Source organism: Ictidomys tridecemlineatus, chromosome 16 (genome assembly GCF_052094955.1).
Source record: "Ictidomys tridecemlineatus isolate mIctTri1 chromosome 16, mIctTri1.hap1, whole genome shotgun sequence".
Taxonomy (NCBI): domain Eukaryota; kingdom Metazoa; phylum Chordata; class Mammalia; order Rodentia; family Sciuridae; genus Ictidomys; species Ictidomys tridecemlineatus.
In genome coordinates, this window is record NC_135492.1 from 42211572 (window position 1) to 42237532 (window position 25961).

Consider the following 25961-nt stretch of genomic DNA (forward strand, 5'->3'; position numbering starts at 1 on the left):
CAAGCACCCATGGAGTGGGTGCCAGGCAGCCTCTCTGATGGACTCGGTGGCTTTGCCTCTGTTGTATGCAAATCAGGAAACAATGGGCCTGACGTTCTGGGAGGGGCCCAAGGGTGGTCCCTTAGATTCCTGCAGCTGGCCTTCGGGAACGCAGGCACTGACTTGACTGGAGGTCTAGACCATGGACAGGGACCTGAGTGAAGACGACAGTAAGTAGAGGGTCAGGGCTGGTGTGGGTGCCTGTCCTCCGTAGCCAGCACTGAACATGACCCTGTGTCAGCCCTGAACATGTCTCGGGTCTGGGTCTGCATTGCCAATAACGTCCTTCTTTTCCTCCTTCCTGCTGTCATGATAAAGCTCATTTGCAGCCTGCAACCTCTTCTTCTATTGTGTGCTTCTAGACAATGAAGAAGGACCGGCAAAAATGAACAAGAACTTTTAACAAGGACCTTTCTCCCTACCCATTGGGATGATGTGCAGCCTTGTGCTCTTTCTTTTTCCTTTCTCTGGCTCTCACCTCCCCCCAACCCCAGCCAAACGTAAGCGTGAATATCGGGGTTCTTACTTTGATCACATTCTTAGATGAGGTTGATTTCATAGACACGGTTAATTTTTGTAGTAAAGTCTTTATGTAGGACCTGCCTGTAGCAAAATCCTGCTCGTTGTTCATGAGTGCTGGGGAAACACAGCCCTGGTGACCCTATTCTGTCATCCCTAGGACAGAAGTACAATGGAATTTAAAGACTAATTTAAAACATAAGGAAGGAAATGGTATTTTAGGAAGAAATGTGCTATGTTTAAAACAGGAAATTTTTCATACTGTTTTGGAATGGGTAATGAGACAGAACATAAAACACGGACGCTGGGGGACTGGGAGCCAAGTTGTAGTTCTGGTTCTGATTTAAAAGGGTTCTGGGATCTTGGGCAAGTCATTTTACTTATCACAGCCTCAGTCCCCCCAACTACAGAAAGGATCAGGAGTCCTTAATTTGAGGACCCCAAGGGTGGGGACAAGATGTCATGTAAATGTAGTATTTGCAGAGTGTTGAGGGGTCTGTGTCTTTCATCTGAATCCTACAGGGGCCTGTGACACAAATACATTATCATTGTCACTGGACCTGATGACCTTGAAGGTCCTTTGCAGATCTGACACTCCATTGTCTTTAATGTTGGTATGTTTTAAGATTGAAATAGAGCCAGGGTGCGGTGGTGCATGCCTGTAATCTCAACAGCTCAGGAGGCTGAGGCAGGAGGACCAGGAGTTGAAAGCCAGCCTCAGCAAAATCGAGGAGCTGAGCATCTCAGTGAGACCCTTTCTCTAAATAAAATACAAAAAATAGGGCTGGGGATGTGGCACAGTGGTCAAGTGCCCCTGGGTTCAATCCCTGCTCTTCCCCCCACCCCCAGAAAAAGATTGAAATAGAATATAAAGTTAAGCTATGCTAATCTTGGAGAGAACTCAGTTTAAATTTTGTTGGATTCCTTTTTCATATTGAACTAGGAGACAGTATGGAGATATTTTTCCAAGTATTTGAGGAAGACCTAACGTAATCTCTGCTCACTGAAACGATGTGTCCATAGTCTTATTTTGATCAGTTTGTGGATGTTTATTTTATAAATATTCTAATGAAATCTTTTCTCTTCAAACCATTTTTCATTAGCAGATTTTTCAAGGTATAATTGGAGTTTCTCTTAGTACCCATGGACTACATCAGATGTAGATTCCAATTCAACCTCTTTCTCCCTAATGATTGGGTAACTAGGATCAAGTCATTTAACCTCTCTGAGCTTTATTTTCCTTATCAAAAACAGAGATGGTTTCATTCTGCAGGGCTGATTCATTGGTTCTAAAGTGCCTAATACATCACCAGGGCCAGAGTAGGCATGGAGTAAACACTGACTGTCAGAAGTGACCAGATGATGTCCCCAGAGCTTCAAAAATTAAACTACTATTAACAGCAGTTATTATCACCTGTGAGGTTTTTGTCTGGGCCTCACACCTTTTGGTAGGCACAGTGAGAACTAATGAAGGATTTAGTTCCCTCATTATCCTCCAAGCCCAGGGTCTGTCATAGGGTTGCTCCATGTGTTGGCTTCAAACACCATGGGGCTAAGGTCAGAAGTTTGGGTATCTGGGTTCACCCAGAAAAGATTTTAGAAATAAGTGGGTGAAATATGAAACTAGGCACTTTTTTCTCAGGAAGGGGATCCTCCTGTAATACTTACGTATGTGACTATTAAGGTGAGCAGTGTATCCCAGTTCATCTTGGGGCTTTCCCTTCTTGTCACTCAGTATTTGAGCCCTTAATTTGGGGGTCCCTAATATAGGTGGCTTCAGAGAGAGGGGAAAACTTCCTTCCTTCAAAGTGGATATGGATGAAGACATCCTGGGCTGTGGCATCCAGGTGGAGTTTGCCCTGAAGGCCTTTTAGCCTCCCTGCCTCTCTGCAGCATCCCTGACCAGGGCAGGTGCCTTCCTCCAGTGGCTGCCACATTCCCAATGCTGAGCTTGTCCCCTTCTTATCTCTGAGAATATTTCTTTCTTAAATTGGAGTGACATCTCTTCTACTCTTGCTCTTGATCTTAGGCGTCAAGGCTACTTGGAACATGGGTGTTCCTTATTTAAAACAAGAGCCCTTCAAAGTCTTTTCTTCTGCTTAACGTGTCACTGGTGACTTCAACAACTTTTGCTTAACCAGCTCCTGCTTCTTCAGCAATCCCAGGTGGGAAGTGGTTTCAATTTCTGAGCACCATGTCCTGGCACAGAGTACAGGAGGAAAGATCTCCTCCCTTGTTTTATGCACCATATGTCCTGTAATATAACTTCCTTTGTTGCAGACTGAACACCCCTCCCAAAAATGGAGAACAAAGAGCTTCTTCAAGTAAGAGAGGCTTTCATTAGAGCTCCTGGTAATTTTAGGAGAGGGCTTCTCTGGCCTATAAGACCTAGGTTGTACCTCCCGATCTCTGGGAATTGGTCCCTTGGAGGAGGAGAGGTTTTGAAGTCACAAGTGACTGACCTGAGGCCACACCACCATCACCTTCAGTGGCCCAGGGCTGAATAGACGGGGCTCTTCTTTTGGATCACAGGCCAGCTCTATTTCCAAAAGGCTTGATCATTAAAGTGTCCCTCCTCTACCACCCCAAAATTCTGAGCTGAAGATATGAGACTGGATTTGAGGCTGCCATGGAATTGTGGTGGAAAAGGATGCTGGACTTCCCACAAGGGGCCCAGAGGCTAGCATCCCTAATGACTGACATGGGGCCTCAGTGTTTTCCACACATCCTAGTGATGGAGCCACAGCCACCAGGAATCCGGGCCTCACCTGCTGGGTCAGACATGGCCTCATGGGGCCTGTTCAGTGTTTCCTGCACACTCCACATTGCTGGAGGGGATGGTGGGTCCAGTAACTCCTAACAGCAGGACAGCACATCTAATCTGGGGAGCCTGTAAGGAATAAACAGCTTGAGCGAAGTCATATAGAGCTTAGCAGGGCTCTCCAGGTCAGCTGTGAAGCCCTCTCTAATCCTTTGCCCGATCTGTTCCTGCCAGTGGCTGTATTCCCTAAGACTTCTTTTTAGGGAAGGAAATTAAAGCCCTAAAATTAAATGACTTCGTCCCCAACACTATCTGGTGGGCTAGGTATTTTACGCTAAGCTCGGGCCTGCAGAATGAGGGTAAATTAAACACCTCCTACCTCACGGTGCCCAAAGTCTGGTGGGACCCAAGTGGACATTTTATAAAGAATGTGTTGGAACAAATTATGTGCACACATGAACTACCATGTATAAATTAGAATATGCTGATAAAATTGTTTTTTAAAAAAGAATTCTTAAAAGCCATCTAGCAAAAGCAACAACAGGAAGAGAGAGAAAGTACTGAAGGGGCGCTTGGGTATGCCAAGGACAGGAACAGCCAGAGCAAGGCTGGGAGCAATGGCCTGTGTACCAGTGAGGGCAAATGCAAATGCCAGTGTTACAAAGTCACAGATCACTCCTGGAAAAGCAGGGACAGACCATAGAAAATCCAGCTGCCCCCTCCATGGTCCTATCTTGGCAAAATGGAGCTCTTTACAGTGCATGGGTTATACTTCCCAGATAGCTGTAAAGCAGCTGTAAATCATAATCCCAAATAATTTTTAAAAATTGCAAATCATGAGCCTTCATAATTAAAACAAAATATTGTAATATTCGCCTCGTTTTCTCCTGCAGTGGCAGATACCTACCCAGTGTAGAGCAGAACCTCCCCCGGGTCTGAGTTCCCCTTTCTCTTCATTTTGCTCTTGGCATTTTGGTCTTGCCATATGGTGGGCATTTGCTCCTGCAAATGTTTTCCTGGTGTCTCCCACCCCGAAGCACCTACACTTCTCTCTCTGGCCTCAAGCAAGCCTGTCTCCCTCCTTCCATCTTTCTGCATTTATCTTTATTGCCATCTCCCTTTTCCTCACCCTGGTCTGGACAACATAGGAGACTTTTCCCTGGCATGTGGACAGATGAGAATCCCCTTTTCCTGTCCCTAGGTAGGGGCTCAAGTAGGGGCCTAGGTAGCGTCAAACTCAGGGTTCAGTAATCATGAGCCTCTGCAGGGTTCAAATGAGGGGGTGCCGTGGTCAGGTTTCTTAGCCTCACCAGGAAGTCCTTTAAATATTGTGGCTAATCATTTGCTCATTTGTTCTTTTTTGCAAAACAGATCTCCTTTCTTTCTTCTTCTTCTTCTTCTTTTTCTTCTTCTTCTTCTTCTTCTTCTTCTTCTTCTTCTTCTTCTTCTTCTTCTTCTTCTTCTTCTTAATGTTTCAATCATTGAATATCTGCTTTTTAAAACTTATTTTTATTTGTGGTAAATTATACGTAACATAACTTTTGCCATCTTAGCAGTTTGGTTTTTTTTTTGGAGGGGGAGGGTTTACTGAGGATTGATGTGGCTTTTAACCACTGGGCCACATTCCCAACCCTTTTTATTTTTTATTTTGAGATAGAGTTTCACTAAGTTGCTGAGGGCCTGATTAAATTGCTAGGGCTAGTCTTGAACTTGCCATCTTCCTGCCTCAGAGTCCCGAGTTGCTGGGATTACAGGACTACGCCACCATGAATGGCTCCTACCCAGTTTTAAAGGTAGAGTTTAGGGCATTCACACTGTCCATTTCTAGAAGGCTTTTTGTCTTGCAAAACAAAAACTCTGGACCCATTAAACAAAAATTCCCCATTCCTTACCCTTTTCCCAGGCCCTTGACAACCACCATTTTACTTTTCTCTCTGTGAATTTTTTTTTATTGTTGTTTATTTGTTTGATTAATTTTGCTTTGGTACTAGGAACTGAATCCAAGGGTGCTTAACCACTGAGCCACATCCCCAGCTCTATTTTGTATTTTATTTAGAGACATGATCTCAATCAGTTTTTTAGGGCCTCCCTAAATGGCTGAGGCTGGCTTTGAACTCGCCATCCTCCTGTTTCAGCCTCACGAGCTGCTGGGATGGCAGACATGTATCACCAGGCCCAAGTTCTCTGTGAATTTGACCATCAGACTATTTCTTGCACAATTTTAAGTATAATTCAAGTCATAACGCATTTTTGTACACCAGGAGTATGTCCACCTTGTTTGACAATCTGTGCACGGAACACTTGTATGTCTCTACTGCATGCCTACCCTTTGTTGGGGTATACAAGAGGGGCCTTTCTCTCAAAGGGGTTGTCATACCTGTTGAAGGAGATGAACTATGAAACAAACTAAAGCAAGATGGTAGTGGTGGGGCCATTGGAGCATGATGTCAGTGTTTTTAAGATGATTAGTTTGAAATCAGGGGCAAAGGGCATGGATTCCCTTTTTCATCTGAAGGAAAGACAATGACATTTTAAAAAAGGAAAAGGTTAAAGGAGTTATCCATTAATTATTTCTTCCCCACAAGAAAAAAAATCCTTTTATAAAAAAGAAAAATAGCTGGCGACTGGTGAGCAGAAACACTCCCTTTTCAGATGTCCTTGCAAAGTTTTCTCAAAAACCACTTGATGCCATTGCCATGGAGACTTGGAGACACACAGAGTGGAGTTCAGTAGCAAGGTCTTTGGGCTTGCAGTCAGGTCTGAGTTCTAGCCTCTATTTCTGTCTCTGCCAAGAACGTGCCAGCTAGTTTAGCCAAATCACATCTCTGAGCCTCTGTTGTTCTTCTCTGAAATGGGGGACACTGGTGACCTTGAAGTGCAGAAGAGGTCGTATCTGCAGCCTTCCTCTGTGAGCCACGGGTTGCAACATCTATTTCAGGGTGGGGTGGCCCAACTGGACAACTGCCCAACACCATGGGGACAGTGACATGGCTGGAAGCCCCCATCAGAGTGCCCCATGTTAGGAGCTGCACAATGGCCAGTGACGTCCACGGTCCTGTTGTGCCTGTTGGTTTTTGCACAGGAAATGACGCATCCTTCTGGGGGTCAGTCTGGAGTCCTTTATTTTTGCATATAGCATAATGGTGAGATTAATTTAGCTCTGATGAATTGCAACTGCCCCAGAGGTCAGGGCGGCTCCTAGTTGATGGATAGAGCTCTGAATTTCCCACCCCTCATTCTTCCCCCCTTCCTGCTTCTTTTGTTTGGTTCCCAGCCATATGGCATTTCCATCTTCCCGTCAATGAGAGCATTAATACCCCAGCCGACCCCAAGACTGCTCTGCAGGCAGGAGCCATCCCAGGGGATGTGATTGTCTTTTCTTTCTACACTTGACATTTTCTTTGTTTTCCTCTGATTTAAAAGAACACAAAGAAAGAGGAAGACCCACCCTCCTCAAATCCAAGGCGTTCACTGAGCACTGCTTATACGCCAGGCACGGGACTAGAGACGGCTCAGACATACAGCACAAATATGATTTGCTCCATTATAAGGTCCAAAGTCTGAAATATTTCCTGCCTGGCTCTTGACAGCAAATGGTTGCTGTCAGGGTCCCCGCTAGCTGCATTTCTTCAAGTGCTCATAAGATCACTCAAAGCAAAACAGTATTGAAGACCAAGGTTTTAATAAGAATTCCAGAAGAATGATCATGTTGGGGACATTCGTGCACCTTGTCTGGCCTCTGTGGGAGATTTTGGGATGATGTCACTTTGCATCACCATCATACCTGGTCCTGCCTAGAAAGACACTCTCTTTATCTGCAAACGTTCTTCTTCTCACTTTCATTGGTAGGTTTCCTACAAGAGAAAACTACCGCAGAGATGGAGAGAATATTCTCAGTGTCAGAGGACAAGGGCATTCCTAACTTTGAGGGGGCAGCTGAGGGGCTGTGTTCATGACAACCCCTCTTTCCTCTGCCCTTCCCCCCCTCCCCCCACACACATTTCAGGATTTCAGTCTTCCTCATTCCTTGACTTTCAGATAAACCTGGGTTGCTCTCATTTAGAACAAGAGCTGCTGATTAGTCTGACCTTCATTTTTATTAAACTTGAAAGCACGGGGCATGTCATTCTCTTATTTTTGTGGAAGTAACAATATGTAGGCTTTCAAGCAGGGGATCGGCTGGGAAGTGCATCAGGTGGGGAAGTCTGACCTGAGTATAGTAAATAGCACCTCCATTTCATAGCCTGCTCTTTATAGGCCTTGTAGTGAATTTCCTGTGGTAGAGTTTCCTCCTAGAAAGAAGTCAGAGCCAAGGGATTCTTGCCCCCAGCACAAAGGATTGTGGGAACATTTTTGAGAGGCAGTCAGTGGGGCAGGCATAGCACTAAGTTCCCCCTCTAGCCCCACAGCTGTGTGATCCAGGAGTACTGCAGCAGCCTCTCAAGTGGAATCAGAAGTCCCTGCCTTCCATTCCTCCGAGGAGGCAAAGGTGTGGCAGGTGCTTCGTGAGCCTGCCGTCACGTCTCACAGCTTGCCTTACACTTGCCTCTGTGGACTCTGAGGGCCATCTGGATCCATGCCACATCTGGCAGGTCACAATGGGGTACTGAAAGCAGATACGCATGGAGTGATTTCTTAATAGTGTTTCACCTTATGAAAAGTACCCAGAAAGAGCTGGAGCTTTGGTTTGGATCAGTGCCACTCGCCGCCCGCTGGCTGGATGATCTTGGCCGAATCACAGCTTTTGGTGCCTCAGTGTGCTCCTTGGTAGAATGGGGGTGGGGGTAGTGCTAGTGGGTGAGTCTGGGTCACCTGAGGTGCAGACACCACGGTGACATGAGGCATGCCAGCAAGTCCTGGGATACACTCATGAAAGGAAAGAGCAAGGAGGGTCTTTGTATTTCAGTTGGACACCTGCAAAGGTAGAGAGGGATGGAGGGACACTGAGTAGAGGGACCTCACACTGTGGTGTGGCTCCTAGGCAGCCTTGGCCAAGTCTGTGGGGAGTCGCAGAGCAAGAACTACCCACTGGGAGTAAGCCATGCACATCTCAGAGCCTTCGGGCAACACTGGTGTTATATCTCAGGATTTTGTGGGTCAGGAATTTGGACAGGACCTTGCTGGGAGATTCTTCTGCTCCATGTAGGGTTGAGTAGGGTCACTCAGTGGTACTCACAGGAAGCTGGCTTGGAGGGGCCCAAGATGTTTTTGCTCACATGCATGGTGGCTTAGCAGGAAGGCTGGACTCCAAGAAGCCCTCTCCAAGAGTCTCAGGGCCTCTCCTCGTGGTTCTCTAGCAGGACAGCCTGCCTTCTCCAAGGCTCAGGATTGCTCGCTATCTTTCCGCAGGTGTAGACCTGAGTTTCGAGGCTGAGAGTCCTCTGGCACCCCCTGCTGAACTCCTGGAGAGGCTGCCCAGCTATGACTGGCTTCTTCATGGGGGCGGTGGTAAGTTCTCTTTCTGGGGCTCACGCTGGTTGGTGAGGACAACTCTGGAACAGGTTGGCTGGTGCTGAGGTAGCTCCTCTTTCCCCTGGTGGGGTTGAGAAGCTCCACATCATGGTTGGGTGGAAGCGGCAGAAGTGGGGCATAGCCCTGTGATTATGGACATTCCTGACTACAACCCAGCCTACGGCCTGAATGAAGCTTGTCTTGGAATCCCCATTTGTTTGCATTAGATGCACCAAATGCCCGTTCTTTTCCCTCATGTTCTTGCCCACGCTCAGCCAGGCTTTCCTCCTTTTGCCTCACAAACATCTGTTCCTTGGAGCTGCACTGTGCAGCCCCTGGATCATTTCTTCCTTTCCTCCAGGTCAGCAAATATTCTTCCCACCTTCGGAAGCCCCGGTGAGAACCCAGGAACCACCTTCCTGGTCCTCGTTTCTGGAACACAGGTGACTTTGGGGTTCTGTGTCTGCACCTGTCACTGTTTCCCTATGAACACCCTCTGGCTGGAGGGTGTGTGTGTGTGTCTTAACCTGAGAGTGCATTGGGATCCATTGGGTGGACCCTCTTCATCCCAGACCCACTGAACCAGATTCTCCAGGGAAGGAGCCTTGCAATCTACATTTTACCAGGTTTTTCAGGTCATATGCCTACAAAGCCAGATTTGAACATCATAATCAATACCACAAGTTTGCAAACTCCAATCTGTAGGCCAAATCCAGTCCCCCCATTTATTTATTTACTGGTACTGGGGATTGACTCAGGGATACTTAAACACTGAGCCACATCCCCAGACCTATTTTATTGTATTTTATTTAGAGATGAGTCTCACAGAGATGCTTAGTGCCTTGCTTTTGCTGAGGTTGGCTTTGAACTCATGATCCTTTGGTTTCAGCCTCCTGAGCTATTGGGCTTATAGGCATGTGCCACCACATCCCCCCGCCCCACCGTCATCATTTATTTTTATAAGTCAAGCTTTATTGGAACACAGTCACACTCATTCATCCGGCATGGTCTATGGCAGCTTTTACACTCTGATGGCAAAGTGTAGCAGTTGAGGTGCAGACAATGTGGTCCATGAAAACTAAAATATTTGCTAACTGGCCCTTGGCTGCAGGAGTTTGTAAGCCCTGGGGCTAGATCCCTCACGGCCTACCTGTGTTGGTTTTGAGAGTGCTCGGGTAGAGCTCTGGGTTTCTAATCAGTTTTGTGCAGAAAGAAGGTGAAACCCCAGGGGGCCCCTGCCCACTCTCTGGGTCCAGCCTCCCAGCTGGGCAGCTATGGCCTGCCAGATAGGAGTCTCCTGGGTGTTCCTGGTCCTCCTGCAGTCACAAACAGCTCACTTCTCCTCTGGGCTGCCTAGCCTCTGTGCTCAGTACAACCCCTTCCTCTGTGGAGTTGCCTCTGGCCTCTGCAGCCCATGGCATCTCTGCTGCCCATTGATCTGAAGGCACGTGCTGGGCCTGGTGGGTACTGGAGACACCAGGTTCAGATGGCTCCAGGGTTGCCATGGAGATCTAGCAGAGGAAGATATGAGGGCAGAGGAAGGAGAGGGCTCCTTCTTACTGGAGGGGGTGGGGACAAGAAGAGCTTAGCCAAGGACGTGGCCTGGCCTCAGGAGAAGGTTTTCCAGGAGGAGGGGAGGCTGTTCAAAGAGAGGGCAGAGGATGGGCCCTAGATCTGCCTCCCTCCCCATCATTATCCTCCAATACTCTGCTGCTCCACCTCCTCCAGTCAAGTTCTCTTAGGGCAGAAGCCTCATCTTTTTTTGTATGTGGATGTTCTGAGATTATCTGAGTCCCTCTCCTGAGCCACATACTTTCACTTACATGGCTTTGCTGTCCTTTAGAAAGACCTACTTCTCCCCCTAGGCATCCATACATGCTCGGGTCACTATCCCCAGTTGGACTCCTTGGGGCTTCACTACCACTGTTGACCTCAGACTCTTCCCCGCTCTCTGGGCCTTGGTGCCCAGTTGTACACCCAGGGGGCTGGCCTGGATGAGCCCGAGGGCCCTTCCCAGACCTCTACCTCTCTGGTCTCCAGCAGAGTCCCTGTGGTGACAGAGGAGGTGGCCCGTGAGGCCCTTCTCAGCTTCGTGAACTCAAAATGCTGCTATGGCAGTGCAGCCGCAGATGACCTCATCATCCAGGAGCTGAGGCAGCAGACTCTCTGCAGGGTAAGGGGGCTGGGCTTAGTGGAGGCCCTGGCCAAGGAGCTGGGGTATGGGGACATTGGGACAGAGGGGATATTTATGGGAAGCCAGCCAGGAACAAGGAGTCCTGGTGGGGGGCAGCAGGTGAATGGTAGCAACGTCCAATTCCTTCTGCACCATCTCTGGTCTGTACCTGGGAATCATAATGAAGCGAGTGAGTGCTGTCAATCATCATTCAGATGTGCCACACTTCATGGGAACGCACGGCATCCATGTGTTGCCACACCCTCCTGGCCACCCTGCACTCTAGCCTTGTTGTCAACAGCTTGGAGAGGAGGATAGGAGGCCTGGAAAAGCAAAGTGACTTACACAGGAACATGCAGTAGAAGGGACGGAGCCTCAGTCTACAAACCCAGGTTGCTTATCCAAGAGCCTCACTCCAGCCTTCCACCAGGGGCGGGCTGACCCCAGCTCCCTCTGCTTCTCCCAGATCATGTCCACACTGCAGAATCATTCATCCATCACTCCAGGGCCATCCTGACTCTGGAACATTCTTTTGTCTCCTGCATTAAAGGGGGAAGAGGGACAGCTTTTCTGTCCATATTTTTGAGTGTCATGGTCACAGCTGTCCTCTGATGAGCACACACTCATGCAGAAACACAGAGCAGCTAGATCGGGGTTCTGGAGGAAGCGGCCACTTTAGAGCTGTTTGACCTTGGGCAAATCAACTGACCTCTCTGAGCCTGTTTTCTTACATGTGAAAGGAGGAGCCAAATTCTGAGATTTTGTGGATGAAGATCTAGAATATTTTGACATGAGTCAGATAAATTCTTCCTAATAGGGACCCTCAGAACTGTGGACTCCAGTGGCCTGCATCTGAAGGACAACTACTGCTTCCAAACTTGCCTCATTGAACATTTCTGCGTGGAGATTCCTGGGGACCTGAAATGGTTCAGATTGGGAGCCTGTCAGGGGGTTTCCCAGGGCTGCCTGAGTTCTCTGCAGATGTCTCAGGGCATCATAATAAAAATCACCATTGCCAGCCTGTTCTAAGCAACCAGAGGGCACCATGCATAGGAGCCTGGGTGTCCCCAACCAACCCTGGCAGATGGGCTCTGTCTTCCCAGGCACAGGAATGTGAAAGTGCTCTTTTTCCACCCTCTGTAGTATCGACTAGAGACCTTCAGTGAATCCAGGATAAGCGAGTGGACATTTCAACCTTTTACGAGTAAGTGAATCGTCTTGAAATCAGTATGACAGGTGACAAGCGAGGCAGGGGGCTGGTGGAAAATCTCAGGGCTTGGCTCAGCAGCAGACCTGGAACAAGGTGCTCATCTGCTCAGAGCCTTGGTTTCCCCATTCCCTGTAGAATGGGGGTGAGTGGTGGATGCTGAACTTGGAGCCTCTCCTGCACGGACCACAGTAAGTACATCCTGCCTCCTGGAAGTGGTTTGCAAGAGGTCTGAGGAAGTCCAGGGCTTGCTTTGGCTGCAGGCTGGTGCTGGCAGGAGGGTCCAGACACGTGATTGGCATCTGCCCGCCTCCCGTGCCACCCCAGCCCCTCTAAGACTCAAGACTGTTGCACCACCCCCCTCATCAGCTATGCCTCCCATCTTCCACGAACCCCTCTAGAGGCTTATGGTTGTTTGTTTGGGAAGCCCACTGTCCTGCCTGTGTTCTTGGGTGGGCCATTCTGGTCCCTTCTTCAAGATGGAGCTCATGTGTCACCTCTTCTGTGAAGCTTGTCAGGATTTCTTGTTCGCTATCCGCTGCTCATTAGGATAGATCCATCTTTTGAGTTCTTAAAGTGGTTCATACAACTTTTGCCCAAAGAACTTATCATATTTCATGACACAAAACTGAGGTTATATGCTGTGACTCTCTGTGATCCGAGAGGAGGAAGATGGGATGGTGAAGGGGATGGTGGTGATAAGGATCAGAGCTGGTATTGATTAATCCTTCAGGAGACCTGTGCTAAGCATTTTATATATTTTTATATTTATTTTTCTCTACATTTCTGTAAGGTAGGTGCCACTGTTAGCCCCATTTTAGAAAAGAGACAGCTAAAGCTCGGAGAGGTTAAATAACTTGCCTGGAGTCACACAGCTAGTAAATAGTAGAGCCAGAAATCAAACCCGGGTCTGTCCAGCCCTACAGATTTGAGTTCTTAATCATGGTCTCCAAGGGGGCTCTTTTATACCTAGCTGTGTAGCCCCAGAATCTAACCCAATGCCTGGGCATGGCTTGGTGTTGTTTGTTGAATAAATGGAAGTTAATTTCTGATGCTCTTAGCTGCTCTGATGATTGTTCCTTTTTGTAGACCACTCAGTAGACGGGCCACAAAGAGGCACCTCCCCTAGGCTTTGGGATATCAAGGTCCAGATCCCTCCAATGTTTCAGGAGGACACCAAGAAGTTCCAAGTCCCTCATTCTTCACTGGTGAAGGTAATGTACTTATTGGAACATGTGCCTTTCTCTCTGGGCTAATTTTTCAAGTGTGAAATGTTTCTTCTAACTTTATCCCTTTAGAAAAGAAACCCCCAATCCAGCCTGGTGGTTCATTTGTGGGTATAAATAAGCCTCCATTTAGAATATCCAGGATATGGAATGTAGTCTCATACATAATTCCACACAAATTAGGGAGTGAGTCTTCACATAGCAATTTCAGAATTGTCCCCAGCCTTAAATAGTGAACAGTAACATTCCTAGACCATTTGAGTGTATTTGTATCTCTCTTTTTTGATCTGACAAAAATAACTGGAGGGGTGAGTGAAAATGACATGAAATGAAAGTTAAAAACATTATTGGGATTTTCTTGGAAGTCAGTAGGGAAACGGAATTTCACTTCCATCCTGTTTGATAGAAATATCATCATAGCTGGGTGCAATGGGACATTCCTATAATCCCAATGACTCAGGAGGCTGAAGCAGGAGGATCACAAGTTTGAGGCCAGTCTCAATAACTTAGTTAGACCCTGTCTCAAATTAAAAAATATTTTTTTAAAAAAGGGCTGGGGAGGGGGTGAAGCTCAATGGTAGAGCACCTCTGGGTTCATTCCCCAGAACAGAAATATAATCATGGCATGGAGTGAGGGGAACCTGGAACAGGTATTTTATATTCTATTCTCATCTAATTCCTGCCTGTTTTCACCTAAGGACTTGACTGAATATGTAATTTTATTCTCCTGAGTTTTTATAGAGTTATGAGATGAAGAGGTCGCAGAAAGGTCAAAAAACATTCCATTATTTTTTCGAGGGTGGAAAAGCTATTTTCATTCAGTCATGAAGTTCCAGTAGCTCTCTCATGGCCTTTCGCAAACATGGCGTCCATTCTGTGTGGCCCCTCTTCCTGAAGACCACTTTTAGCCATGATAGGCAGATGTCATCAGACTTTGCAGTGTAGCCTGGTGGGAAGTCATGGGGTGTGGGTTAGCCCAGAGTAAACTCTGAGAGCCCCCTTCTTGGCCCACAGGATGGAGGGGGCAGGGGCCTGCAGGCAGTGATAATGCAGTGTCCTTGACGTGGCCTTCAAAGCCTTTGGGGATCCTGGTCAAATGGGAAGGACCGTACCTTGCTCTTCCTATCTTCCTATCCCTGTTCTCAACAACGGGCACTTCTATTCAAGATGGTGACATCACGGGGCAGGGGGCTGGTGCTTGGGAAACTGGACCTAAGGAGAGCATCTCACTTTCAGGAATGTCACAAATGTCATGGGCATGGGCGGTACAAGTGCAGTGGCTGCCACGGGTCCGGCATGGTGAGTCACATATGGGCCACTGGTGAGTGAGAACTTGTGTGTGGGAGGGAGGGACACGGGAGAGGAGGGCTGAGCTGGGGCTGTGGGGCTCCCTGTGCAACATCTGCCCTTTCTGGGCCTCCATTTTTCTATCTGTCCAATGGGAAACCTAGCTGGGGTCGTCTCTAATGACCTTCACAGTTTGACATTCTAGCTGTAAGTGCTCTCTCCCGTCTGAATCATCTCCCAGTATTCACTGAGCATCTGCTTACTGCTTGGCCCTATAAGAGGACTGAGACCTGGGGTCCTTTGCATCACCCTCTGTGGGGGACAGTGACAAGCCATCAGCATTTGTAGCCCAGGGTGGTGAGGGCTTTGATAGATAAGGTACACAGGTGCCTTGTACTGGTTCCCCAGGGCTGCTCTAACGAATTAGCACATCTGGGTGGCTTAAAACAACAGAGATCCCCCAGTTCTGGCAGCCAGAATTTCAAAACCCAGGCACAGGCAGGTGTGTCCTGGAAGGCTCTGAAGGAGAGGCTGTCCATGCTTCTTTCCCAGCTGCCCACAGTCCTTGGTATCCCACTGGGTGGCTGCAGCACTGCCATCCCTGCCTCTGTTGTCCACTAGCCTCCTTCCTGGGGTGTCTTTTCATCTTCATCTGTTTTTCTGAGGACACCAGTCATTGGATTGGGGGCCCAGGCTGGTCTGGATGAGGCTGTTGAACCTTGTCTTAACCAAAGACATCTGCAAAGACCATTTCCAAATAAGGTCATGTGTTGCGGCTCCAGGGCACTTGAGTGGGGTTGAGTTTGAATCCAGCCCAGCGCAGGCCTGTAGCAGGCGACCAGGCTCTTGGGCCATCAGTCTTCTTCTCTGAAACTTCCAGGGCTGTGCCTGGGAGTAGAACCAGACTCCCCATGTGTTCTCCGCTCTGCCAGTTCAAGTCTGACGACTTCATCCTAAAATACGTCCAGTCAGCCCTCCACCCTTTCTGTGGCCCATTTCCCGTCGCTGAGTGCTGACCTCCCACCCACTCACACACTGTGTTTTCCAGCAGTGGCCTGTGCCTGGCTTTTCTCTGTTCCCTATCCCTGCTACCTGCCTCCTTGGCTGTCCCAGGACACCCTCCCCTATGGTCTTTCTGTTCCTTCCTCCATTCCTGCTCTTCCTGCTTCTCACTGGGCAATGCCTGAGCCACTTCTAGGGCCACTATCAAAAGGGATCTCTCCCACTCCCTCTCTCCTGTCCCCAGTTCCAACACCAGGTCTCTAGCCGGCCACTCTGCCCCCAGCTCCCCGTCCACACTTGGTTGGGGAAGGTCTCTAGGGTTGTGGGAATCAGAGAGAAGGAGGGGAGGCTGATGTCTCAGAAGAAACATCCCCAACCGAGGACGTGGAGTCTTTGAAAGCTGTATCTGGAAGGGTCCCATGTTCCATGAAGGGACTGTGGCCAGGAGGCAGGGAATCACTTGTGCTAACGTCACCAGGCTGGTCTTGGGAGGGTCTTGGCCTTGCTGCCAGGAGCCAGTGGGGCTGAGGCTGTGGTGTGTCTCCAGGTGAGGTGCCCGACCTGCAGTGGAGCCAAGCGCAAAGCCAGGCAGCCCCGGAGGTGTCAGATGTGCTCCGGCTCTGGCAGGCGCAGGTAAGAGCCCGTGGGCGTTTGTAGCATGCAGGCCAAGGGTCTCATGGACTGGCTTTCTTGCTTTTTACCCTCTGCTTATCTAGAAGAGGGGCAGGCGCCTGTCTTGTCCCTGCTATGTCCCCAGGGCTGTATTTCTGGGATGGCTTCAGGTTGAGCTGGATCCAGGGGCTTCAACAGTGTCACCAGGCTGGAGTGGTGGAGGTAGCTTCAGCCTTAGCAATCCCAGTAGACAAAGATGCTCTTTTCCTGATAGTCTCAATGGTTGTCACAGGATTGGTCTCGCTGCATTCACCTGGGTCCTGCGTTGGCCTTTGTATCAGTTATCATTGCCAGAGAGATGAAATGATTGACCAAGCTAGCATCCTAAGCTGGTCAAAGTAGAGTGGGAGGGCAAAGCCCAAGAACCAAGCAGTCCAGGAGGGGAGGTCCCCAAAGACACCCTGCCACCAAGGTAAGGTGGGGAGATGTGGCGCGTAAAAACGATGCAATCCCATCCCCATCTTCCTCTCTGAGGAAGGATTTGGGGATGGGGACCTCTGGAAGTCACCAGAACTCCGTGACTGATTGCAGGTGCAGCACGTGCTCAGGAGGGGGGAACAAGACGTGTGCCACCTGCAAGGGGCAGAGGAGGCTGGTGCACTTCATCCAGCTGGTCGTCATGTGGTAAGTGGCAGAGCTCAGTGCTGGGCTTCAAGGAGGTGGCAGAGGACATGTCCCAGTCTGGCTGCTGCAGAGCAACTCCATGGAGCAGGGAGCTGCCAGGACATAGAAGGGGGAAGAGTTCCCTGGGAGAGACTGCGTGGGGTGGTGGGTCTGACAGGCTTTAGAATAGAAGGACCCAAGTTCAAATGCTGACCTTACTGCTCTGTACGCAGCAGTCCCTCAACAGCTAAGTGCCTGTGTCAGGGAACAGAATCCCGGGGCCCTAAAAGCTACAGTCTGGAAGTCAGTGCTCCAAGGCATTAAGGGTGTCACCTGGGCCCTCATAAAATAAGAACTCACAGAGCTGAGCCCTCAGGCTCCCCTGTTGGACTCCCACTGCAGGGAAGCTCCCAGGCTGGGAGAGGCCCCGAACTTTCCCAGAGCCTACCAGTCTGCGCATGCGCCCTCGAGCCCAGGTGTGCCGGATGCCGAAGCCCATGTTCTTGCCCCGTGTGCATCACTCCCACTCCCATGTGCTTCCAGGAGGAACAGCGTGTTTGAATTCCTGTCCCAGCACCAGCGCCACTGTCCCCGGGAGCTGCTGGCGAAGGCCAAGGGAGAAAACCTCTTTAGGGATGAAAACTCAGCGGTGAGGAGGGCTTTGTGGACAGGTGACCAAGGCAGTGGGGTTCCTTGTCCCCTCCTGCAGGAGACAGCTGGGTGGGAAGATGGGCTGTGTGGGGAAAGGCTAGGAAAGAGGCTCTGGGACCCCAGGGGCTGCCAGCTCCCGTTGAACTTCAGTCCTGGACACTTTGTCCCTGTTTCTGTCCCTTTGTACTGTCTTCCTTCCTCTATTCCTCTCCCCCTCTATTCCCCTTTCTCTTCCATGAGGTTTGAGGATTCAAGTGCACAAACAAAGCAGTGGTTCTGGTGCTGGGGATTTCATGGCCAAAAAAAAAAAGCAAAGTCCTGTCCTCAGGGCTCTTACAGTCTGGAGGGGGAAATAATGGCTGTTGCCAGGTGGTGGTAGGTCTGGTTATGGTGGAACACTCAGGAAGGGTGAGGGAGCAGGCTGGGAGGGGTAGTTGCCTTAGCTGGGGTCAGGGAAGGCCTCTCTGAAGAAGGGACCTTGGGTAGAAACCTGCACACCCAGTGCACTGGGGAGTAGTAGACCGCGTGATCATGGAAGCCAGGGGACAGCTGGTCAAGGCAGAGGGCAGAGAGCAGGGCTGAAAGAGAAGCCTGGGCCTGACAGGTGCCTGACAGCCAGAGCCTGAAGGATCTTTCAGGCCAGAGGTCTGCAGATCTGGCCCACTGCCTGCTGTTATAAATCAAGGTTTTTATTTATTTATTTTTTTAACCAGGGATTTAACCCGGGGGTGCTTAACCACTGAGCCACATCCCAGCTATATCTTATTTAGTGAAAGGATCTTGCTGAGTTTGTTTGGGCCTTGCTAAGTTGCTGAGGCTGGCTTTGAACTCACGATCCTCCTGCCTCAGTCTCCCAAGCTGCTGGGATTACAGGCATGCGCCACCATCCCTGGCTATAAAGTTTTATTGGAACACAGCCCTCCATTTGTTTATTTATTGTCTTTGGCTGTGTTCTTGGTTCTGGGGTAGAGTTGAGTTAAAATAGACTGTGTGGGCTGCAAAGCCTTCCTGTCACGGCCTTTACACAAATTGTTTGCTGAGGGCTGGGGTGGTGGCTCAGTGCTAGAGCACTTGCCTAGCACGTGTGAGGCACTGGGTTCCATCCTCGGCACCACATAAAAATAAATAAATAAATGTTTTTTTTTTTTAAAAAAGAAAAAACACTATTATTTTAAAAAAATGGGGGCTGGGGTTGTGGCTCAGTGGTGGAGCGCTTGCCTAGCATGCACGGGGCACTGGGTTCGATCCTCAGCACCACATAGATGTAAGATAAAGATGTTGTGTCCACTTAAAACTAAAAAATAAATATTAAAAAAAAATGTTTGCTGTCCTCTGCTGCGTGGACTTTGTTGGCAGACCGAAAACTACTTTAGTTGACTTCAGCACATCCTCAGGCTTGCAGACAGAGCCTGGCACTCAGTAGGCAGTTCCCGTATTGAGTGAGAAATCACTCAAGTGAGCTTTCTAGCTGCCCGTGTCTGTGACCAAGGCAAATGTGGTCCCTACTGCCTCCCAGCCCCTAGCACGATGTCTGGCACACAGTAGGCACTGAGCAAGGGTTTTCTGGGGGAAGGTATGCTTCAGGTGAAGGGGTCCTCTTCCTGATCACAGATCTCCTCCTCTCTGTGTTGACCTTCGTGGGCCTCTAAGGTGTGTGTGGGAAAGGGGCTTCCTGTGTGGCCCTGGGCTCCCCCCACTACCTCCCTGGGCCTCCTCCTCTGTCTGGCTCAGTTCAGTCCCAGTGTCTTCCAAACCTCCAGGTTCTAATGCTCTGAATCTGAGAAACTGAACTGGTATCTCTCTGTCCCCCAGGTGTACCCCATTGTTGACTTCCCCCTGAGGGAGATCTCTCTGGCCTCCCAGAGGGGCATCACAGAGCACAGCGCTTCCCTGGCCTCCTGCGCCCGCATCCTACAGCAGGTGAGCTGGAAGGGAACCTGGGGTGAGGCCTGGAGGGGCTGCCTGGCTCTGATCTCCCTTCCTGGGGCTGGTGACCTTTTGGGGATTGGACCTGGGGCTGTTGAAGGGGAGGCTCCCGGGGCCAGGCCTGGGCACTTCCTGAGCTCAACAAAAAGGGGATCCTAAGCCCTTTTCTCTGCCTGGAGGCTTTCCTGAGAATGTCAGAGTGGACCAACCAGGAGGCCAAGGGGAGGAGTCGCAGGTGAGGAACACCTGGATGCCAACCTGAACCAGTGCGGCTAAGAGGGCAGACACAATGGTCAGGACCACAGGCTGCCCAGAGAGGCTGAGGATGTTATTCTGAGACATCAGAAGTTGTTGGCAGGGTTTCACGCACACAAGAGGCCTAGTGTGATTTAGATTGGGACTCCCTGGAATTCAGAAAGAGGAATGGGTTGGAGAATCAGGTCATAGGCTGCTGGTGCCCACTAGGTGGTGCTGGTGCCTGCCCTTTCTCTGGGTGTAACTGAGCTTGGAGCAGGGGTCTGGCTCTGGAGCTCCTGTGATAGCCATGGCCTGCACCTTGCGGTTAGGGTCAGACCCTGGGTCGCCTGCATCTTGATGTGACCCTGGGCCAGCTATTTCATCCTCCTTTGAGTCTAGTTTTTCACTAGTACACCACCTTGGGGGTAGGGGGGTTTGCAGAGAGAAGATACTTTGCTTGAAGTGGTTGGCAATTAGTGCTTGAAATGTCCCTTTTCTTCCCAGCCCCTCTGCAATGAACATTTACACTGCCTCCTTCCCTTTCTCTTACCTCTCTTTCTCTCTGTCTCTGAACATCTATCTTATTTGCATGAGAGAAAAGGATGCATTTAGTAAAAATTAACAAGGGCCATTGGGATCTAGAAGGGAACTTTGAAATCATGCAGGTGGTCATATGCATGGGAGAGCCCCGCATCCAAAGGGGCCAATAACCCCTCAGCTTTGTGCTGGCACAGTGCCCAGAGTGTCTAAACTTTCCCATGTCCGTATTTTCACATGAGACTTTCAAATTTTTAAATATTCACAACAGAATCCTAACAAAGCTATGAGCATCGCATGGGCAGATGGGGTCACTTGGGGCTTCTGATCCAAATGCATGACTTTTCCCATAAATGAGAGGAGGCCCAGAGAGTAGAGGGACTTTGCCAGCAGCTTAGTAGCCACTCAGAAAGCTACTGTAGACTTGGCATATGTGTCACCTGCCAGCGGGATGTAGGATTTAGATCCCTTTTCATTGGACCCAGTGCTGCAGGGACGATTAACTTATGGGGTTAGCGCCTCCTCCCAGCTCTGATACTTACCCGTGATTTTGATCCCCCCTTTCCCTTTCTTGGGCCTTGATGTCCTTGCTTGTCAAAGGAGAGGCACTGGCTCTTGTTTTGGGTTGGGCTCTGCAGAAGCGGAGACGAGGACTTGCATCCACATCATTTTGGGGGGAAACTGAGAAGGAGTGGGGGTGGGGAAGAGGAAAAAGCCAAGAAAGGGCCCCAGTTTGGGTGATAACTTGGCCTCTCTGTGACCCCACGCCAAGCTTAAATCACCCCCAGAAATCACCCCTTGCCTGTCCACGTGCAGGCAAGAGAGTGGACTGTGTTCGTGGGAATGTGCAGTCATTGGGCACATCCTCCTGGGTACTATCTGGCCCTTGTGTAGGAGGTGAGCTCTGTACCTCCAGGTCAGGACTTGGGAGCATGGAGCTGTGGACAGCTGGACACCAGACATGAGGGGTGGTGAGACAGACTAGGGAAAGCCTGGGGAGGGGGTGTCACGAGGACAACCTACTGAATGGTCTCAAGGCGGTTGGCTCTTACAGAACAGGTGAGCTATGACTTAGTTACAATTAAGAGCCCCAAATCTTGAGGCAGCTCCTCTGGAAATGGGCAGAGGGTTCACAGGCTCTAAGAAAGTGAGGAGACTTGGTGTTAACCAGCGACTTCAAGAGGTGGGAAATCTGCGTCCTCTTTGGATCCTTCATTTGGCAGCGGGGGAAACTGAGGCCCAAGGAAGAGAGGTCAGTTACCTGCCTAAGATCATAAGTGTGAGTCTCCTGGGTCGTGTGTCCCTCCTGTAATGTACTCCCAGTGAACCACCTGTGGACAAATTCTGGAGCCAGAAAGGGTCAACCAGGCAGCGTGCACATTTTTCTTTAAAAGGGAACATAATAGTTTAAGAGATCAATTCTGTAGAACATTTTTCTCCATTGGCCTTTGGTCCTGGAACCGAATATAAAGATTCACATTGACATTTTACTGAAGATGCAAAAGGTGGCAGGTGGAATCCCATCATGTGGAGACATCTGCCATTGCGCAGTGCCGCAGCTGTGACGCAGAAACCTGGGATCTGTTTCCTACGGGGCATGGCCAAGCCATCAGATGACAAGATGACCACCTGATGGCCACTGATCTCTTGAGCAATATGTGGTCTCAAAGTCAGATACCCATCAATCCTGTAATAGATAGAGGCCGGTGGAGGTGGGGATGGTGTTACTGTGTTCTCCTTTGATCTTAGTAGAAAATTCTGGAAGCCAGAGGGGTCCTGACCCCGCTGTCCAGGCTTTCTGAGCAGTGATGTCAGTTATCATTTCCTCATGCCCCTGAGTTGGGACCATTTACGATGAAATTTCAAGAGAAATCTTCTGCCTTGTGTTTCCAAAGTCATGATTTGGATATCAGTTTTCGGCATGAGAAGAAAACTCAGTCCTCGGATTTCCTTTGGTTGTGTCAACAAGTCTGTGAAGTAGTTTTCATTCCCTTTTCACAGAGGAGGAAAACTGAGGCTCAGAGAAACAGGGTGCAAGATCACAAAGAGAGCTTAACAGACATTTCCCTCCCTGACCCTGGCTCCTCTTCTAGTAAGAGTTGAGAGCCTGCTTCTTTTTCTTTTTTAATTTTTTAAAAATATTTTTTAGTTGTAGAGCCTGCTTCTTGAACCCCCCACCTGCCCCATTCTCCTGGGTCAGGTTTGTTCCTGTGCAGAGAGAAGTCAAGCTGCTGTGTGGTTTGAACCTGAATTCCTCCCAGCCCCTTCCCCCAGGTCCTCTGTCCCATCAGCTATCACAGGAGTGCTCTGGGCTCATTTCCCAGCAGGAAGAAATCCCTGCAAGTGTGGGTCCTACCCTGGGCCAGTCCCACTACCTCTTCCTGTGTTTAACATCCCCAAATCTTAGTGTGGGACTTAGGACCACTCTGTGGTCAGGGGAGAGTGCTCCCCATTCTGATGGGGCATTTAAAAAGAGGCAGATGTTGCTGGGCACGGTGGCACATGCCTGTGATCCCAGCAACTTAGGAGGCTAAGCAGGAGGACCACAAGTTGGAGGCTAGCCTCAGCAACTTAGTAAGGTTCCAAACAATGTAGTGAGGACTTGCCTCAAAAAGGGATGGGGATGTGGCTCAGTGGTTAAGTCCTCCTGGATTCAATCCCCCAGACAGGGCTGGTACCAAAAACAAAACAAGACAAGACAAAACAAAACCAGATGTAGGGGAAGGAATTTGAGCCTTAAGTGAATATAGTTTTGGTGAGCAGACAGGGCTTGAACTGGGATAATTCCACACTGAAAACTTCATGAGCCCATGGGCTTCCATTTCCCCATTTATAAAAAGAAGGGAACATTTGCAGAAGACTGCTGCAGGCAGGGTCAATCAGAAACTGTGGCAGTGGTGGGGAGGGAGGTCTGAGGACATAGCCCGACACAGCCTACCAAACTTGGAAGTTTCTTTGGTACCAGTGTTTTATCTTAAAATTTAATTCAGAATTTATAAATGCCTCCCTACTATCTCCATGGTTGTTTTAATATATAAATCTTTAAAAAAAAATCACTTTATCCTCCGCCTTCCTCTAGCACCTTGACTAAAAATTAATGCCTCTGGAAGATGTTGTGTTTGGCTGATAGCTTTTCATGTACCATAGAACTTCCCCAAAGATGCCTCTGTCCTGCTTGGTGAAACTCGGAAGTGGATGGTGGCTAAAGATGAGGCATCAGTTTTGCCCAAAGCTTAGGTTAAGGGAAAAGGAGCATGGTAAGGGATATAGGCACCAACTCTAGAGTGCATGCCAACTTCAGAGAATGAACTTTATTCCATAGGCAGTAGGGAGCCACTGAAGATTCTTGAGCAGGTGAGTGACATGAACAGAACACTGAAGTTTTTGTTTTTGTTGTGGCCATTTGTTTCCTCAGCGCCAGACCATCGAGTTGATCCCTCTCACAGAAGTTCACTACTGGTACCAAGGAAAGACTTATGTCTACTACATCTATGGCACCGATCACCAGGTGTATGTGGCAGATTACCCTGAACGATACTGCTGTGGCTGTACAATTATCTGACACAGTGGCACAGCTGTCCCCAGAGCCCACCATTCACACTTGCCCGGGAGGACAACTGAGGTCTCTGAGTTTTCTCTGCATTGGCTGAACTGAACAATCACACACAAACCCTGAGTATCCTTCTAGAAAACTCAGTCATCTATCAAGCATTAACTGTTCTCTGGTAAAATCCATATTTAACCTCCAAGAATACAACTGCACGTATTTCTTTAGAACAAATGACAGAAACACACCACACACACACACACACACACACACACACACACACACACATTTTGGCACTCAGATTGAACCCAGGGAGGCTCAAGCACTGAGCCACATTTTATTTTTTGAGAGAGGGTCTTGCTAAGTTGCTTAGGGCCTCACTAAGTTGCTGAGGCTGGCCTTGAACTTGCAATTCTCCTGCCTCAGCCTCCTGATTTCCTGGGATTACAGGCATGCACCACTAGGCTGGCTGAGAGAAATAATTTTAATGCCCCTGTGGAGCTCTTGGCTTTATTTTGCTGTTCCTTCTGTTATCTGGGTTCTACAGGGCTGCATCTAGTGTGACCCTCATGCCAAGTGAACATTATTGAAATGCTTAAAGATACACACAAGTTGGCTGCCCTTAATCCAAGTAGTGTCATGTTTTACTACATGTTCTATGGGTGAGGAATTTAGGGATGCTTTATTTGTGCCCCATGAGATATGAGACCTCACCTGGAAGATTCCAAGGCTGGCGTGGCCCAAGGGAAGGATTGAAGCCATTTAAATGTTGTTTTACTCAGACTTCTGGTGGTTATTGGTGATGGATGGCTGAGGCACCTCTTCATGTAGCCTGGGCTTCCTTTCAACATGGCAGCTCTGATGGTGCACATTCCTTGTGCATGCCTCAGTTGAAAAAAAATACAGATTTTTTCCCAAACCAGAGAACAAACAGGCTGCATTAGATGGACTAAGACTGTATTTGCTGATCCCTAGCCTGGGACCCATGCAAAGGAGTTTAGAGAGTGATTTTGAGTAGATACAGTTTTTGATGTCACAGGTAGCAGCCATGGAACCTGCCCATTGAGCAAGATGAACTGGGTGTACCTTGCATGCAGGCACTGGTGGATCGAGGCTAAGAAGATGGATGGATCCCCTGAGGACACAGTGCCACGTCAGCTTTGGAGAGGATGTGTTCGGCTGGTCACTGTGTACGTGGTTGTAGGGAACTCAAGGCCCCTATCATCTGGTGACTCCTGCCTTGGATGCACAAGAAGATGCTACAGAGGGAGTGACCTCTAGCAGCCGACCTGGGTAGGGTCAGTTGGTATCCTGTCTTGATGTCCAAGCTGCAGCCATCCTGCCCTCTACCCGCTCAAACCACCCTAGGAATGCATGTGGATCTGGGAGACCTGGTTGAGAGATGTTAAGGGGACACAAACCATCTCCCTGGGCATCCCTGATAAACCACTTGGCTACTGTTTAGATGTTGCTGTTTCCTTGGGCCTGACTGAGCCATACACTGGAAAGACCTGACGGGCAGGTCCTGCTTGTTGACGAGAGCAGCAGGTTCCAGGATGGGAGGGGTGGTTTCTGACTCCATCAGGACTGCACGGTGGATTAATCCACTGTTTAGGTTTACACATCCCATAATCCAGTCATTTCACCTCTAAACTTTCTTGCATTGTCTCACACAAGCGCTTTTGGGGAACACCTCATATCTAAACCATAACTGTGTATAATCATCCGCCGATTTCATAATAGGAATGTCCTCACGTGACTTTACAGATTGAAATACATGTATTTTTGAAAATGACTTGTCTTTTCATTTTTGTTATACATTTCAGTTTGGGTATTAACTTGCTTTTTATAAAATGGCATATAAGTGGGCTATATGTACATCTTATTTTAGGATAGAAAGGAAGTGTTGAGAATGTCAAGGTTGACACCAAATGGCACTTACACACCGTTGGCTTGTGAACCCAACAGGAACAGTCCAGCCAGAATGAAGTGGGCTCTCAAGTGAGCAGCAAGCATGGGGAGCCACCAGTCAAGGAGTCCTTAGCTGAGATGATTTGGGAACAGAACCCAGATGGACCCTGGCCCTCCTGCCAGTTGCAGATTTTTTGCTACTGGATCCTCCT

At 49.0% G+C, this 25961-nt stretch overlaps 1 protein-coding gene across 2 annotated transcripts; it reads left to right on the forward strand.

Moving 5' to 3' along the window:
* Positions 1-113: 113 nt before the first annotated feature.
* Positions 114-25630, forward strand: Ssuh2 (ssu-2 homolog). 2 transcript variants are annotated; one of them, XM_078033527.1, is made up of 12 exons: positions 114-209; positions 8669-8767; positions 9132-9213; positions 10811-10943; positions 12087-12147; positions 13240-13364; positions 14613-14675; positions 16213-16298; positions 16869-16961; positions 17484-17589; positions 19404-19511; positions 23707-25630. In XM_078033527.1, the coding sequence occupies exons 1-12, from the start codon at positions 182-184 to the stop codon at positions 23851-23853; spliced, it is 1131 nt and encodes a 376-aa protein (XP_077889653.1). In that variant the 5' UTR covers positions 114-181; the 3' UTR covers positions 23854-25630. The 2 variants fall into 2 exon arrangements, with proteins under 2 accessions (XP_077889653.1, XP_040147340.1); XM_040291406.2 differs by having other exon boundaries at positions 10814-10943.
* The last annotated feature ends 331 nt before the right edge of the window (positions 25631-25961 follow it).